The 18,025-nt window shown below is 36.8% G+C and overlaps 2 protein-coding genes across 2 annotated transcripts; one reads left to right on the top strand and one right to left on the bottom strand.

Moving 5' to 3' along the window:
- Nucleotides 1–1,124: 1,124 nt before the first annotated feature.
- Nucleotides 1,125–8,303, bottom strand: LOC141838634 (retinoblastoma-related protein). The gene is made up of 18 exons (XM_074726163.1): nt 7,967–8,303; nt 7,748–7,852; nt 7,534–7,667; nt 7,355–7,451; nt 7,227–7,273; nt 5,725–5,926; nt 5,565–5,631; nt 5,280–5,459; nt 5,010–5,200; nt 4,062–4,935; nt 3,138–3,285; nt 2,980–3,052; nt 2,689–2,865; nt 2,488–2,607; nt 2,273–2,417; nt 2,085–2,197; nt 1,661–1,776; nt 1,125–1,590 (listed from the first exon to the last, which is right to left on the bottom strand). Exons 1-18 carry the CDS (start codon nt 8,045–8,047, stop codon nt 1,440–1,442), a joined length of 3,021 nt encoding a protein of 1,006 aa, XP_074582264.1. The 5' UTR covers nt 8,048–8,303; the 3' UTR covers nt 1,125–1,439.
- Nucleotides 8,304–9,414: 1,111 nt separating this feature from the next.
- Nucleotides 9,415–17,629, top strand: LOC141839113 (protein RETICULATA-RELATED 4, chloroplastic-like). The gene is made up of 8 exons (XM_074726776.1): nt 9,415–9,957; nt 10,881–10,949; nt 14,603–14,734; nt 14,836–14,889; nt 15,011–15,055; nt 15,439–15,578; nt 16,740–16,865; nt 17,362–17,629. Exons 1-8 carry the CDS (start codon nt 9,436–9,438, stop codon nt 17,426–17,428), a joined length of 1,155 nt encoding a protein of 384 aa, XP_074582877.1. The 5' UTR covers nt 9,415–9,435; the 3' UTR covers nt 17,429–17,629.
- Nucleotides 17,630–18,025: the final 396 nt, after the last annotated feature.

The following is an 18,025-nucleotide window of genomic DNA, read 5'->3' as shown; positions in this document are numbered from 1 at the left end:
TGAAACAAGATGGTTTCTGTTTTTCAATATCAACTCACTAACAAATTCATGTGATGTATAAATAAAATAGCTAATTCACAATTAACGGCTGGTTTCTCTTATGCAGATATGGATGTCTATGCATTTGGAGTTGTTCTAATCATTCTATGCATGATATCCATATTTTGATCATTAGGAAATTAAAAAGACATTCTATTTACATACCATCAAAAATATGCAGTTCCAGGAAGCCCTTGGCAAACCTGACCCAAAGGAAGAACTGAAAAAGCTTGTCGATCCTCGGCTCAATCAGGACTATCCACTCGACTCTGTTCTCGCGGTGAGGAACTAGCCACTTAAACAGGGCAATAGTTATATGAAATCCTCTTGAATTTGTTATTCTATTTTTATCATTGACATTCGAATGCTTTAAGATTTGTTCAAGGAAATTTATTCACATTGTTATTTTAATTCTCACTTCACCATATGCAAGAGCCCATTAAACAGTAGGATCATGATTTAGAATACATATTCCTTAACGATCTTTGCTTTCCTCTAGATGGCCTTGCTGGCAAAGTGTTGCACTCAAGAGAATCCCCATCAGAGACCAAGCATGAGGCAAATTGTAGTATGGCACTATCGTCAGCGACTGAAGAAGGTACTTCTTCACCCTCCACTCTTTTCAGTCATCATTTGTAATTGCCATCAATAAATTGTTCTGTATCATAGTATTATTCAGCAGCCAAGTATTAGTAAGCCTAGAAATGCAAAGGATGAGTTAGTATTGATGCATATATTGTTTTTAACTTAAAAGTCTTTTCTAGATCTACCACAGTTTGTGTTGAGTCAACACTAACAAATTTCCTAAGGCTCTTTAAGATTCTTGCTACGGCGACTTAAAACCATAGGTTTTGGAGACATTTTTCCTCTCTGCATTGCATTTTGTTGACCTTTTAAGCAAGAGGAGTAGAAACATATTATTCAACATATTTTAAGAAACCAAAAAAAAAAAAAAAAGAGATCTCCTTTGTGAGAAGTTAGTCTTCGCCATGCTATAAATGCCCTTATGGACTATCTACTTAACCTTATTTCCGTGAACAATATAGAATCATTTTAAGAACAGTTATAGGCAAGAGGAAAAGAAACTTTCTTCTGGTAATCAAGAAACTTGCATATATACATCCCTCAATCACTGACCATGTAGAAAAACATCATAGAAACCTAACGTTTATTGCCAATCACACTAGATCTGGCCTTTTTCGCTATAAATATTCAGAAATAACACATTCAGAAACTTGGAGGGTGAGAAAGAAGCAAGATTTTTTTTAGAATTCCAAGTTTTGAGCTAATTGCTTGTATCAGACCCCTGTTGACAACTAGTCGGTGAAAGAGGTTAGGAACATCATCAAGTGTGGTAAGTTAGCATAGATCAGATAGATTAGACTACCACACTGAACACTTCAGCTATCAGGTTGCTCAGCCTTTACAACTGACTTTGAAGTAGGAGCATCATCAGTGCCAGGAGTGGCAGCAGCACCATTCTGGAGACTCCTAGCTACGACGAAGTCGCTTAGCACATCAAAATTCAGTCTGCCACTGACCTTTCTTCCACTGCAGATGAGAGGCATTGAATCAAAGTATCCAACAGGGAGGTCAAATGGTACAAGTGATCATGAAATACCAGTTTAGACGGTCATTGATGGCTGACAGATCTTTTGAGGGGCTCTGATACGCGTGTGTGCTCTCACCGACACATGCATAGTAACTCTTTGAGCTTGGAGAGAGCAAGGCATCCATCTGGAAACAATGAAGGTTGCTTTCACATAAATTACAGAAAAGCACTAAATCATTAAGGTTAGATTTTTTATCTAAACCTTCTTGAATCAAATAAAATTATAAATGAATTCTTTTTTTTCTAGATGCACAAGCATTGAATCCATTTCTCCTAATTTTTATTCCAACTGTTTTGCTTTAGATTCTGAAAAAGGTTATCAGTTGAAAACATAATGGAGACCAACTCCTATAAAACATGCTTGGACAGTAGATCTACATGGATAAACAAGAAACTGATGAAATTGACATGAAAATTGCAGAAAACTGCACACCTTAGACGATCGCAGAGGTGAAACATATACATTATGACCAGCAGAGACTTTCTTTGGAGACATGTCAGGAAGATGTGGAAACGAGGATATCCTAGGTGATCCTGGAATTTGGCCTGTTTTACATGTTCTTAGCAATGCTTCATAGCTCATACAACATAGTGTCACATTTTGAAATAAAATAAACTTACTATCAGAACTAATTTTGTCTTCAATGGTTTTGTTGTTACTATTACTCACACCGGCATGCCCTAGCTCAACCAACAAAGGCTTCACTGAAGGAACAAATACCTCATTGTAAAATGTAATGATATCAACATGCTCCTGCCCTGTTTTCTGTTCACATATATGTCAGAATGGATTCATAAATCTTCCATTTAAATGGAACAGAGTAAAGATATATTACTCCATTTCGGCTGTTCGATGGCCAGTGAACAAAAACACTGCGAAAAACTTGAGGTTTACATTGTGATTGCTTTCTGTAGTTGTATATGATCTCCTTAAAGGTTAGGCTGAGTTGAGAAATCTGTGGAAAGAATGCAAGATTCACATGCCTTTCACAGCTCACAAGAAATGGAAAAGGAACTCCTGGTCATCAGAGTTGTACCTTGGCAACCCCATAGAAGCTACAAAGAATTAATTGATCAATATGCCGATTAAAAAAAAGAACAGTCCGGTGAACAAGAATCTGCTGAATGAGAGAATAGATGCGCTCTAGAATTTGCTGGGACAACTGAAGCCTTTCACTCAAGCTTTTGATTCTGATGGCTGCCAGCTTTGTAATCTATGAAGCACCAAAGGAAAAAGAATAATTGGAAGAACAAATAAGTCACTACAACTCTGTTGCAAGGGCAGCATTTATACGTGCATCTATATTAATTCAAGGTTCATATTTAACCTTACTAAAGAAGACATTGATCCCTGTTTCTGCACAAGTTTCCCCTCCTCCAGTTGGACTTGGTCGTGTTGGGCTGAATACAAATTCACTTTTTCGATTCAGAAACAGAAACATTTGGGTAAATGGAATAAAACATATATCTATGCAAAGTCATTAACCTCGCAAAAGCAGACTGAAGAGGTAGTTTAGATTTGGGACTACTGAAGGCACGATCCTTCACAGGTGATTTTAGGAAGTTTCGTTCTATTAACACATTTCGGTATTCATTGCATGCTTTCTTTGGAGATCTAGGGTCTTCATTTTGTTCTGTAACACCAGTCAGAGAATAACCATTTAGTTCATTACTTCAGGAATGAATAAACATATAATGATTTAATCCGAGTCAGGAAAGAATTTTGCCAAAGCACAAATACAATTTAATCTGAGTCAGGAAACATATAATGGGCTATAGATTTAATCTAAGATGGTGCACAAGATGCAACGAACTCTGTGAAACCGTTAATTACAAGGTGGGAAAACTAGGTATTTGAGCAGGAATGGTTTCTGTAGCTTGAAATGCTTGCTGCAATAGCATAGTCACCATGCGATAAAGAGAGCAAACTTCAGCATTGAATTTTGTTCAAGGACAGACTTGTTAACACATACACAACTACCATCTATTTTCTTGAATGCAATACATGAACTATGGTTGACTTTCGTTATTAAAAAAACAACAACCTAAATTAAGTTTCTTGCGACACTGACCGTTAGAAACACAGATAGCAGAAATCAGATACTACTGCAGGATTCACAAACTAAACTTTGTGAATCCTTAATGGGAAATGATCAAACCAACAGACAGAAGCTAATTTAATGAGGCTTAGGTTGCTTAAAAAACACTGTATAATTTTGCAATAACTAGCTACACCATCACCATGTGCTTCTCCTCCTAAGAATATGATTATGTGCATGTCTAAGATAAATTTGCATGATTAACAAGTCGCCAACTTCCAAACAAACAAACACAATTATAGTTCCAAAAATAACTTAGGATGCCACTGAAAAGAGATAAATCGCAGGCTTCACATAATGATGCTACAAACCTGGGGAATGTTCAGATTTTTGGAAAGGTAGAGTCAGACCTCCAGAAGAAACATTATAATTCCCAGCGATTGTATCGAGAGAGGGCATTGGTTCTGCTAATAGTCCTAAACGATTTATTTCTGTAGAAAGAACTGGTCTTGCTACTATCAAAGAATTATACATCGAGGAACCTTTTTCCCATGCCATGCTTTCTAAGAGCCTCTCTTCCAGGGAATTTAAATGTCTTTTCAACTCACGTGGAAGACTTTCCTCGTGCCTGACATAACTTTCAATGACCTTGCTCAAATCAAAGGCTGTAATGCCTGTTTTCTCCAAAACAGCAGGAAACATCAAAGTAACAGTCTTATGTGCAGTCAAAACTAGTTCAGATGAACAAGCAAGCATGCAGCGATGAAATCGTTCATTTGATAACAATGAAGTAAGATTGCTTCCATTTAATATATGTGATTCCGCTCTACACATAGCCTCCAAAACCCTGTAGTACAACTTAAGCGCCTCCAACTTTCTCTGCTCAGCCCATATACTATCCATCCGAGCAGAACTCTGCATGCTACCTGAAATATGCCTATCTCCAAAAGCAGAGGAAAGAAAAATTGCTCCAAGAATAATGTTGGCTCTTTGTGTTACTTCACTGGTTATATCCTTGTCACAAGTTGAAAGGAAACGGAGAAGCTCTGGCGAAGGCCTTGAAGGAAGAGGAGATATAATGTTTCGAAGCCACTTTGCCATAGTCATGGCGGAGCTCACTGGCGTAACAGGAGCCAACTTAGCGCTCCCTATAAGACTTCCCTTCAAAGGAGAACCAGGAGAACATGGTGGAGACAATGGACTTGTGATAGACTTTGCTGGTGAAGCAATTAACTCATACTTTCTCTACGGTTGAATAACATCAAACAATCAGACGGATTGAGATAAATTTGAAAAAGCATATTGCTGCAGAGCCATACCTTTGTTCCACACATGTTAATAGCACCTCCAGATAAGCTTCCACTGCCAATTAGACTGTCGCTGTCATTAACAAACATTCGCTCATCTAGCTCACCTTTAAGGATTGCATCTTCATAATCCTTCTCTAAGATAAGTATACTTGACTGTAATGACTTTTCCTCCAAGAGGTCATCAAAATAGGTCAAGCCATCTATAACATAGAAATAACTATTATGACACAAATATTAGAAAGTGTATGAAGTAAAAGGGCAGTAAAGGTGGCTTAGAACCTGTGTCGATATAAGCCAGCCATTCATTCTTTGCATTTGAAGTTTCTTGTGGTTTTTTCTTTAATATGCCCACTATCAAGTTATTTGCCATTTCCATTACTCCTCGCAGTTCGTCCTCTGAGGCATCATATTTCTCGCATAGAGAAGCTAAAAGGTTAACTCCCTTATCTGACCGTTTAGCTGAAAATGGAACGCCATATTAGCAATCACAACTAAGATGAGAAATAGTATACAAATGATTGACTCACAATACTGGAAACAAAAAAAGGTACAGGATATAATTACCAAAAATTGGTGAGTCTTGAATACTAAATTTCCTGATATGCTTGGGCGCATGGAGAATAAGTATAGCCTACATGGAAAAAAAAACAGTAATAAGGAGCTTTGGAAGTGAAGAAAATGTTTCTATAATAAGGAGTTTGAAATATATGTTCCACAGACTAACCAGTATGGAAACTAGTCCATTAGTACATGTCACAAGATCCTTGAAGCGCCCAAATGCATGTATGCGGAGAGCTAAAAATAATAGCCATCCAAATCGATGGTAGTCAGAAATATAACCCTTTTCACAAGAAGAAATTGTTGAATCGTGACCGTTGCTTGTATCAGTTTGCATGAATAACTCTTGGTATGCTCGCTTATAGTACCTGATCCATCTCATCAGGATAAGCTTACTTGAGATTATATAGTTAACATACAATAATTTCAAGTATGACAATTTCAATCTAGAATTAGATTATATAAGAAACAAGTTGTATATTAGACATCAGAAATACATCCACTTCAACTGCAAATTGGTAACGGTATTTTGATGTCTGAACAGCTACAAAATGCTGGCCATTTTTAGAAATCTAAATTTTTACAGCCATGCAGGTAAATGTAAAAGGGAGTCAGTTACACTAATTCTAGGTTCGGAAGTTACCAACAAATGCATCATAGTGTTGTACAATGCACCATGAAATGCAAATCCATTTCTAATATTTGATTTTGAAATTCATAAGACAAGTAGCTTCTTTAACTAGAAGTTGCAAAGGAAAAAAAAACCAACAAAAGGGAAAGAAATCAAATTCTGAAAACAATGTTAAAATCATTTCCAAGGACAATAACAAAGGAAATGACAGAGTTATAATCCCTTCCAGCTCATCCAATTATACCAATATCACAGAGACATTGATACAATTTGTTGATGACCACCAGTCCACCACCTTGTAGTTAAATATGTGGAATGGAAATCCATTCGAAAGACAAGTAGGTCTCTAACTAAAAGTTGCAAAGGAAAAAAATTCAACAAAAGGGGCAAATTCTGAAAATAATGTTAAAATCCTTTGCAGCTCATCCAATTTTACCAACATCATCCAATAACAAAGGAAATACCACAGTTATAATCCCTTCCAGATCATCAAATTTTGCCAACATTGTAGTAAAATATGTGAAAATGCTAAAGTTAATCTGGACTGGAATGCAAAATGGAACATATGACAATCATAAAAATGAAACCATTAATTCTTTTGCTAGACACGAATACCAAAAGAATTTGAGATATAATTTTTTCCAACCTCCCCTATAAAAGTAATCATTCATTTCCAACCAAAAACTATTAAAAAGGCATTGCACAGAAAATCAGGACAAACAAGCCAACCGATCTAGCCTAAATGATGATAGAGGAAAGAACCAATGTCAACAAGAACAAAGAACTAAGTGATGATTCTTGACATTATGTGATACTTGATTTTTCTCTTTTCTGATCCAATTGATGGTCGTGTAGAGTTTATAAAAATAACTAAGTAATAGCATTACAAATTTCATCGATAGGCAAAATGTCACTGGTGATCAGCCAACTAAGTTCATCAATCATTGGTTGCAGTGCAAATGTTGCTGTAAAAACATAATATTGGAACACTCGAACTGTCAACCAAAAGTACAAGTATCAGTAGATTGAAAGAATACCTGCTAAGAAGACATAAGTGGACAATGTTTGCCTGTAGCTCCTTCACCTAACCAACAAGAAAACATGAGCTCTAACTATCTGGGGCAGACAACATGGACAAGATAACAGAAAGGAATGCTTTTTATACCTCAAGCCTCTTCTCCCAGTCTGAACCATATAAACCACTCAATATGTAACCTGCCTTCAGACAAAATTGTGGCATCTCTTTGAAGAAATCCACAACGCTACAAGTAGAAAACAAAGGTTCAACCCCACAAACACAAAAAACCAACGGCAATAAGGGATTAAACAAGAAAAGTAACTCACTTCAGCTTGAATATTCTCAGTATCTGACAGAGCGTGATGCTATTTTCTTCCTTGTCTTGGTTAAGTCTCCCCTTGCCAAGCTTTGTCACACAATATAAAGTAATTGCAGACCAAAACCTCTCGATCTCCTCAGGCTACAAAATCAGTAATTTTGATAACGAAACGACCAAACTTAACCTCTTAACCCCTCAAACGACAGCCTAAATTCCCTTACCGATCCACTTCCAATAGCGGACATATTTGCCAAGAGGAAGTGTTTGGTTTCCTTGAATAAAAAGATAGCTTGCCTAAGCATGCCCTCGTCAAGAGTCAGCTTACTCTGCATAACAAATCAGCAAATCACCCAAAAGAGGAAAATAGTAAGATCGGATAGACCAGATCAAAAGAATCACATCGCATGTGTTAATTAATTAGACGACAAATTCCAGCAAACCTTGCACACATCAATAAAACGAGCTTCCATGGCGCCTCCGTCGCCCTCAAGCGATGCAATCGACGGCTTCACGTCCTCCATGTCCAAGCAACACCTATCGGCTCAAAATTTATCCTCAGAAACCCTAGCCGACAGACCTTCTTGGCTCCGAAACTCGCCGATGGGTAGATCCAACCAAAGACGGCGCCGAGAAGCCAGCAACCTCCAAGGCAAAGTTGGTAACTTCTCTCTACCTCCGACCAAAAGCTGCAGGAGATCGCCGGAATTTACGGATCAAGCAGGAAACGAAACCGGCGGCGGTGGATCGAGGCCGAAATCGACACTATAGGGTTTTGGGATCGATGCCGCCCCAAACCCTGCGCGCTCTCTCTCTCTTTCTCTCTCTCCTCCGCCTCCTGGTTTCCCTCCCTTTTCTCCCGCCGCCTTTTATACCGGCGATGGATCTCCCTCTGTTTTCGCGCGGGAAAACGGATATGCATGTGATGTGAGCGGCATACATGCCATGGCCGACCATGCACATAATCACAGCCAATCACCGCAAGACGCGTGTTCACGGCCCCACTAAATTTCTTCTTATTGATTCTTTTTTGCCACGGAAAAATTACGTTTTCTGTAAAACGGCAGACAAGTGTGGGACCGCAATTGTGCAAGGAAACAGTCGGAGCCACCTTTATCGACTACGTGACTTTTCTACTCTTTTGTTAATTGGCAAGATGGATGTGGGTCCCAAGTTTCTCTGACTGCTGTGGACGGGCTGGACCAAGTGGGTCGAGTCGGCGAAGCTAACGAGTGTAATAGTAACTTGACAATAACCTACACGGATTTCATACCCTTCGGTTGGTTCGATGAGACGCAAGGGCCCGCTAAAGTACGATGATCAATCAATGTAATTTTAAAATTAAACTAGATATATTAAAATATGATTTTAAGGATTTTGTTATTAAATTAAAACGTTTCATAATCAAGATTCCATCATAAATATATAATATTCAAGTTTTAATTGACATATTGTGATATTCTTACCTAAATTATATAATTATCTACTTATTTATAATGGAAAGAAATGTGTATTTTCTTATTTAGAAAAGCTAAAACTAATTTTTTTTGCTTAATCCGTTAAAAGTTCACCAAATTCCCTCACTATAAAATTACTAAAATTGTAATCCTTCAAATTATTTCACAAATTTAGCGGATGCTTCGAGTGAAAATTTTCAAAGAGAGAGGTTTAAATTTGAAATATTTTGTTGGCAGATGCCAAATCTGAATATTTGTCGGGTTTAACTGCAAAGGTCGGTGGGTCCGGTCCGGTCTGAAATCGGTTCACCGGTTGAGCCGTAGAAAAATTGCGCGCACTCTCTCACACCAACCCTACTGACCCACCTTAAGCGTTGACTATAAATATTCCATCAAGCCCCATCGCTCCAGCCACTCACTCCTCCTCCTCCGTACCTAACTCCTCCGATCTGACCATGGCGGCCGCGGCTCCAGGCGGCGCCGCGTCCCCCTCCAACCTCCGCTTCCCATCCTCCAACTACCTCTCCCGCCGCGCTGTCGCCGCACCTTCTGCCGTCCGCTTCCTCGCCCCCTCGCCCCCGCCCTGTCGCCTCCGGATCTCGTTATCTTCCACCTCCCGGCGCCACGTCGTTGCGCGATCCGGCCGCGGAGGAGGCTACGGAGGCAGCGACGGCGGGCATGGTGGTGGCGGGGGTGACGGAGGGGAGGGTGGTGATTCGGGCAAGAACAACCGCGCCGAGGCGTTGCTCGTGCTGGCGAAGGCCGAGAGGACGATCGAGAGCCTCCCCAAGGACTTGGCCTCCGCGATTGAGAATGGGAGGATCCCCGGGTTGATCGTGCGGCGGTTCTTTGAGCTCGAGAGGTCGCCGATCTTCCGGTGGCTGCTCCAGTTTGGGGGATTCAAGGAGAGACTCCTTGCTGACGACCTTTTCTTGGCTAAGGTCGCCATGGAGTGTGGCGTCGGCGTCTTCACTAAGGTGCTATGTTCAATCCCTTAAGCAAAGCATCGGAGCTCTCGATGGCTGTTGTTTCCTAAATTTTGGTCTCTGTTATTGTGGATCTATTATCTTCACCAAGTATGAACATCAGAACATGGTCAATTTTTTTCTATTAGACATTATGCTCTACCATTCATGCTTTGACTACTTCCTTCTACTCATTTTTACCAATTTCACATTTCTATTTCCTCGTGATGTAGGTATCATAGCCTGTTTAGTTGGATGAATGATTCTTGAATAGGAGGGAGAGGATCCGGGAGGTAAAGTAACGAAAAAGTTTGAGGAACAATCTTTTAGTGAACTTTTCTTGTTCCTTTCCCTATTCCTCCCCTCCACCCTACCATTCGCAAAGGATTTTTTAAATAATTTTTATGAATTTTTCTTATTAAATTAGCTGATAGTTTGTATACTTATTTTCTCTAAGTTGGTTTTAGGCTGTATTTCTTACAAGGAATTTTTTATAAAATGCTTGAAATAGTTAGTCCAATGAAGGATTTTGTTTTGGAAGGGTACAGAATAATATTCCGGCATCACAGTCTGGAGTAATTATTCTTAATCTTCAGAAATTGCTTTAGATACTGCAAGCGCTCTTGCCATTGGTTTGATGGTTTTTCCTTGCCTATATTTTTTGCTATACACACGCACATATAGTGACTGAAAATAGTTGAAGGATCAGTTTTCTGATACGTTTTATATTTTAGCTGAGTTTGTGGATGAATCATGTGTTTTAGTCATGACATTTACTGTCTAGCATTTATAACAAATGTTAATGTTTGTAATGACTTTTCCTTTTGTAGAATCTTCACCATCTTATTTTTCACATTTTTTTTCATGTACGCATATCTTTTTTTTATAATGATCTTTGACTTCCTCTATTTCTAATATGAGCTTACCCATTTCAGACAGCCGCTGAGTGGGAGCGTCGCAGAGAGAACTTTATTAAGGAATTGGATTTCGTTATCTGTGATGTGGTATGATTTATGTCATGATATTTCCTTTTAGTTTGATTAAAGGCTCAGCTAATTAGTCTTTTTTACCTTCATATGAGGATGATTCACCTTTTGAGTTATGATCTAAATTTCTTACATACTATATTGTTGAAGTAGGATGGAACCAAATTAGTCACAAAATGACTTGGAAGGAAAACAACCCGTCCTATAAGTTCTCAAAGGATATGTTACAAGCAATGGGATAGTTTGTAGACTTGATAACAAGAGCAATCTTGCTGATATCTAGTAATCTTTGGGCTGGCAGAATACCAATTTGCAGGTGTCCATATGGACAGAAGGGCATCAATTTTTATATTGATAATAGAAGGAAATTAATGTTGGATTTGTAAACTGGTGTCCTTTATATTACTTCCAATTCACATGATTCTTGATATTCTTCATACATATGGATTATAGAACACAACTACACAACTACATAAATCAACTGCATAGCTACATGAAACTTACTGGTTTAACCACATTGTAAGTGCAAATCGGTAGCATTTGACTGTTATTATATAGCATGCGTGGAACATGCAGTTCTTAATACTTTTGATCATGTGATTGGAGTTGGAGAACCTTTGTGGGTGTGAGACAAGAAATAAGATAACTGTCTGAGTCATAAAAAATAGACCTGCAGTCATGTAGGTACATATATAGTTATTTAAGATGCAAGGCGCACCAAAAACGCATAGGTGCTATGGGGCCTGAGACGCACTGCGCAAGGTGAGGTGCATGTCTTATCGAAATAAGATGTTCTGGGTATAAATTTTTTACAATTTAAACATATATAAGAAATTTTTGCCAAAATATTTCACTAACAAAACTATAGTCTATAAAATAGTAAACAATAATGTAAATCTAAAATTCACTAGCAAATAAATATGTTATACGCATAATTCAAATTTTTAAAAAAACTTCAAATATCTAAATCATCAAAATCTTCATCATCTTCCTCAATCATTTCATTATCATCATGACCAAATGTTTCAAATTTGTATAACTGAATCTTCATCAATTTCCTTAAGGCCAATTTCTTCCTCCTCTTCATCAATAAATTGATTTGTAGAAGATTTCTCTTAGTTCCTTTTAATGTAGTCGCTCTTACTTCTTTTGAAGAAGATGAAAACTCAAGATCTAAAATTTAGGCATCTTCACCAACTCTAGAAGCTCGGTAACTTCACTCCAAGTTAAATTGTCATCATCAAATACTAAATTATTTTCTTCATTAGTGTTATCATTCAATCCCCCCATCAACCATTCATTGCTATTGTCTATCTCATCCAAAGAAATAGGATCGACAGTGTCACGCATATCATAACGATGCCTCAAAGCCCTATTATACTTAATAAAAACTAAATCATTTAGTCTTTTTTACTTCAACTTAGTTCTTCTTTTGGAATGAAGCTTCACACAAAACAAAAATTATTTTAATTTTAATTCTTATAATAAATTTATTTAATATTTCTTTAAATATTTATACTTACATATTCACAAACACTCCAGTTTCATTCACAAGTAGAGAAATAAATGTCGCATGCATGTTATGTAATTAATTAAAAGGGTATTCAAAGGTATGGATCGAGCTTTAAAAAGTTTATTTTGGGCTTGATTTGTATCTGTACGTCTCACTTCAATGAGGCAAGAAAAATCATGCCTCAAGCGCGCTTGTTGTCTATTACAAGGCACACACTTAAGGCAATCAGGCGCAAGAGCCTCACTTAGTTGCGCCTAGGCGCAGCCAGGCGAGCACCTTTACTAACTATGGGTACAGGAGGTTGTTGATGATGATCGTGGAGGCTAGATGAGCTATGAAGTCAGTCTTTGCTAAAAGAGGAAAAGGGAAGCAATGAAGACTAGAAGGATGAAGAGTAGAAAAAGTTAGATGCATGAACTACAAAATTTATATTGTTATACAGATGCTTATAACAATTTCCTTGCCTCATCTGGGGCTGCTACAATTCTCTATATATTAGGGCTCTAAATTGGCAATTTAATATATGCTATTTAGTTTGCTTAGATTGTGTTTCCTAGAGGGAAGAAAGTCGAAGGGAGGGAAGTGATGATAGGGAAAATGTTAATTGGAAGGATAAAGAATTGATCCTTCAGATTTCCTTTGAAGGATAGAAATCAGGAGAAGGATTCTCTACTTTGTTAAATTGATTATTTAAAAAACTTTAAGGAAGAATTTAAAATTTGATTTCAATTTTTTTTCTTAATTAGTTTCATTCCACTAAAATTGCCTTCCCACCCAATTTCGGCGGAAGCAATTCCACAGCCATCTCATTCCCTCCCTCTGTTTCCTCACATAACATAGAGGAAAAGCTGTTCCCTGTGTTATTTTTTCCCTTCCTTTTTCCTCATAGGGCACACAGCCTAAAGATTGAATTTTAGAATCATTTTGTGGAGTTTAACATGGTTTTGTGGATTATCTACTAGATGGAATAATTCAGTTTTATGTTAGTAGATATGTGATTGATGCAAAATTGGAGAACCCAATTCTATAATTCATGTGCTTGAGTCAGTTATCTAGAGTGGAACAGTACTGAAAATATGATGAATCTCTGATTAACTTTGGCCTAGTTCCTAAAAAGTAAAAAATAGTTGAAGCTTTGAGGTAAATAACAGCTATAAAGAAAACAAGATTTGTTAAAATTATATAGATAGATTAACTTGGAACGATATCAATTTTATCATCAATCAGTATATATGGCATGCCCACATGTTCTATTTCAAAGTCAAATACTAAAATATCTACATAATTCAATTAAATTGACAGTTAGATGTTAAAAGTAACCAAAAACTGATGTTTCTAAGAAACATGGTGACGTCACATGGTATCTAACTATGAAACAGACTCACATTATATGTCATCTGAATAAATTGACACTCAATGAACTGTAGACAACCTGATTATAATCGTTAGAGGTTGATGTGTTGTTACAAGTTTTAATTAACATTGTTGCAGGCCTCAATTTCCATTTTTATCGATTAACCCTTTAACTTTTCATTCTAGTTCATTATCATATGAAAGTGTTCAAGTATCTATCATTGTTCGTTTTCATCTTTATCCTTGGTTTCTCTTGATTCAATATGTTTTCCTTCAATCCTGTATTTTGTTGTGGTATATAAAGGCCAAGTCACCAGAATACTTAAGTAGACTGCCAGAAACATGGAGCAATCTGGAAGTTGTAAAGATTGTGATCATGGATCTTGATATGTAAATGCTCTGTGGTATATTCAAACAACAGGTTGTAAGCTTAGTTCAGAGCCTTACCTCTTATTAATCCTTCTTTGTTTAGTGGACCATCTTGAAGTTTGAATCACTTGCAAACTTAATTTAAACAGGAAATATTGATATCTTCAAAATCTTCTTGCATATTTTCATCTTTTTATTATGTTCTACTTTTCTACTATCCATGTACATTAACAGCCTCATATCATGTGGTCATTAAATACCTCCATTACGATCATAACATTCTTGGTTGTGCTTGTGTAAGCAACTTTTTTGAACATACTGTCTCACTAACTTTTAAAATGCAGAGTTTCTTGCATGTTTTGCACATTTAACAGTGTGCTCAATGCTGATAGGTTCATATAGGTGGAACTATGAATAAATTGTTAATGTTGCTTAGGTAATGGCTATAGTTGCTGATTTCATGCTCGTGTGGCTTCCTGCTCCGACAGTATCACTACGAGCACCTCTTCAGTTGAACACTGGACCAATTGCAAAGTTCTTCTATAGCTGTCCTGATAATGCTTTTCAAGTAAATACTTGTTTATAAATGCTTTTGACTCTATGAGTAAATATGAATTGTTTATAAATACTTTTGACTCTATGAGTAAATATGAATTATTTTCTTATCAGATTGCTTTAGCTGGAACATCGTATTCATTCTTGCAGAGAGTCGGTGCAATTGTGGTATACTATTGAATTTCTTGATTAGTTGGTTATGATTGACTTTGTCTTGACTAACCAATGCGTCCTTCCTTTAAGCTTGACCATTAAATTATTTTTTAAAATTTTTCCACCCCTTTTGCAGAGAAACGGTTCAAAGCTTTTTGTTGTTGGGACTGGTGCTTCCCTGGTATGGTATATTTGTCCTCATTTTGGACATTTTCATAAAATATTCAATCTTTTTTTTCTCAAGGCCGATAGCAACCTATTATGTCTTTGCTTGTTATAAAGCTATCAAAAGTATGCATCTTTACCAATACTTCTAAGTTTGTAAATTATTTTATTTCATCTTCTCATGTTTCCTTGTATAGCACCATGAAGTAGGACTTTAATATCGGCAAGTGTGCCTCAAGGGGAAAATTCTATACGTAATTGAGAAATTTCAGAAAAAATTGTGTTTCCTTGAACATTGGATTTACTTACATGGAGATATTTACATTGAGGAATTTCAGAAAAATTCCTTGAACATTGTCGGTTAAAATCTGTTGGTGGGTGCTATTGGATGTTTTACAGATTGGGACTGGTGTAACCAATGCTTTAATCAAGGCCAGGCAGGCAATGGACAAGGATGTTGAAATAGAGGCAGAGGATGTGCCTATCTTATCTACCAGTGTCGCCTATGGTGTCTACATGGCCATTTCAAGCAATCTTAGGTATAAATCCCAAACTTTTCTGGCTTATGTTGTTTTGTTTTGACTTGAGAACCTGCTCATTTACTATGACACACTTATCAATATAACTGTTTCTCAAATCATCTGAATGACTGAGAGAAAAGGATTTCTAGTTTTAGCAACCACAGTAGCTAGACAGCATCAGTGAGTTAATACAACTCCTTATGGTTGTATCTTAATTGCTAGATTTAAATTTTAGTTTCAAATCTTTTACACCAGAGCTTAATAATTGTGGTTTTCTTTTGAGGTTCACATCATTTTTTTTTCTCATATTGATTCCTGCAATATGGACAAGATACTTCCAGATCATGTAACCTGAATTCTTTTTGTTTCATGGGATTTCTATATACCCTATGGAAGCAAATGATCTGTTGTGTTTACTTGATTGTGAGGAAATAGAAGAGAAGTAAAATAGTTTAAGTGAAGAAAAGGGAAAATAAATGAATTGTATTATTTCATTTTCACTCTGCTTGATTGACCTTGTTGGCTTAGATGGGATTGAAGGGAGTGGAATACTCGTCATTACTTATCGTGTGAGAATTGTAAATTTCATTTCCCTCCAGTTTCAACTGACTTGGGTGGAAATAAAATTAGAGAAAAATGAATGGAATTAAATTCAATCCTCTTCTCTATTTCCTTGATTATAGGTATGTCCCTAATCTTTGGGATCTAAAATTCCTTCTTTTATGGGAAAATTGTTTTCACATGTCAATCACACACTTGGAATAAATTTCTAATAGTCACATGCACGATGTGAAATTTGCAAATGAAAATCTTGTGATCATATGGATGCTTGCTTATTGTCATCCAAGTCAACAACAGTGTTGCCAAAGAATTATGCTACCAAATATGATTGAAATCAATATACACCTTTTGGATTTTGTTCTGTGCGATAGTACTATTTTAACAAAATCACTCTTTTAGGCATTTACAAATTTCTCTTGGCGGATAGAAGCAATATTTATAAGACTTAATTCCAAACTTCCAGCAAACAATACCATTTTGATTCTGCTCTATCAATTTACTCAATTTTTAATCTCATGGTCACTTGTAAGGATTGGCTGGCTAAATATCAATTTACTCAATTTCTAATATCAATTTACTCAATTTGATTTGCTGACACCAAATTTGAACTCTCAACAGGTACCAAGTGTTGGCTGGTGTCATTGAACAACGTATCTTAGAGCCCCTGCTACACAACCAAAAATTAGCACTCAGTGCCTTGTGCTTTGCAGTTCGTACAGGAAACACATTTTTGGGATCCCTGCTGTAAGTCCCCTCTTAAATTTACATTTGGTAAATAAATATTTTAAAACCAGATGCCAAACTAAAAAATGAATTGCAGTTCCATCCGGATATCATCTTGAACAAGCTAATAATCTGTTAGGGGCCCAAAATAATTGGTCTGGTTACCTATTTATTACATCCGTTTAAGATAACAATCTACTTATGAAAAATCATAATGATACATAAACTACTATATAAAAATAATTTCCTAGCACATTTGCAATAAGCATTCATAAGAAATTAAAATAATCAATTTGCTATTACGTTTATCCAAGTGGAAGTGGAAATAGAAGAGAATAGACCAAGAGCTAAAGAGGTATTTTCTGGTTGTTCATTATGATCCACACGATAGTTCTGTTGGGGTTTATAACTAAAATCAGCAACCAATTTAATCCTGTTGAGCACCCTAGTCAAAATTTTCAACATTGCTGCCTGGTGTTTTCACCATGAGTTGAAGTTCAAATTCTATGTTGAACAGGTGGGTTGATTATGCTCGCTGGGTGGGCGTCCAAAAGTCTAAAGAACATGAATCATCTTCTGTCTGACAAAAGATCAACTGGAAAAACTGATTGGAACATTTTATCAAAGCTTTACTAGATCAAGCATGTAAGTCTACTTTGGTTGCCGAGTTTGATTTTTGAACTCGGTTTCAATTCTTTATTTGCAATTGTTAAAGTGGAGTTATAGATTCAATTGAATTGCTTTAAAGTGAATTACACATCTATCTACTTATCACGACTTTGCTATGATGTTTCTTGAGCATGCTGTTGTTCAACATTTTTGATGTTTTTTTTTTGTTGACTAAATTGACTTTGTCAGTTCTCTGACTGCTCTTTGTTCCTCTTGATTCGTTTAATTCATATGTCTTGTCTTGCTACCCTCGCTGAGAATGTTCACATGAGAACGAACACTAGAATTGGAATTGAGCAGCAGAACAGTAGAACGACTGATGCTGTTCATATATTAGGCCTAATGGATGACTTCCTTGAGATGGAACGATTGATGCTGATTCAGATCATACTGTCTGTTACTAGAATGCACTCTTCACGAAACGAACTTGAAGATGTTCATTTACATATAACTAAGTTGGAGGGGAAGATGAACTCTGAGAAAGTTGAAATGGAAAGGTCTTTAGCTGTAAC

This window comes from Curcuma longa, chromosome 11 (assembly GCF_044706935.1).
Source record: "Curcuma longa cultivar G26 ecotype Majalengka, Jawa Barat chromosome 11, ITB_CL_G26_1.1, whole genome shotgun sequence".
NCBI lineage: Eukaryota > Viridiplantae > Streptophyta > Magnoliopsida > Zingiberales > Zingiberaceae > Curcuma > Curcuma longa.
This window is presented reverse-complemented; position numbering and strand designations above follow the sequence as displayed.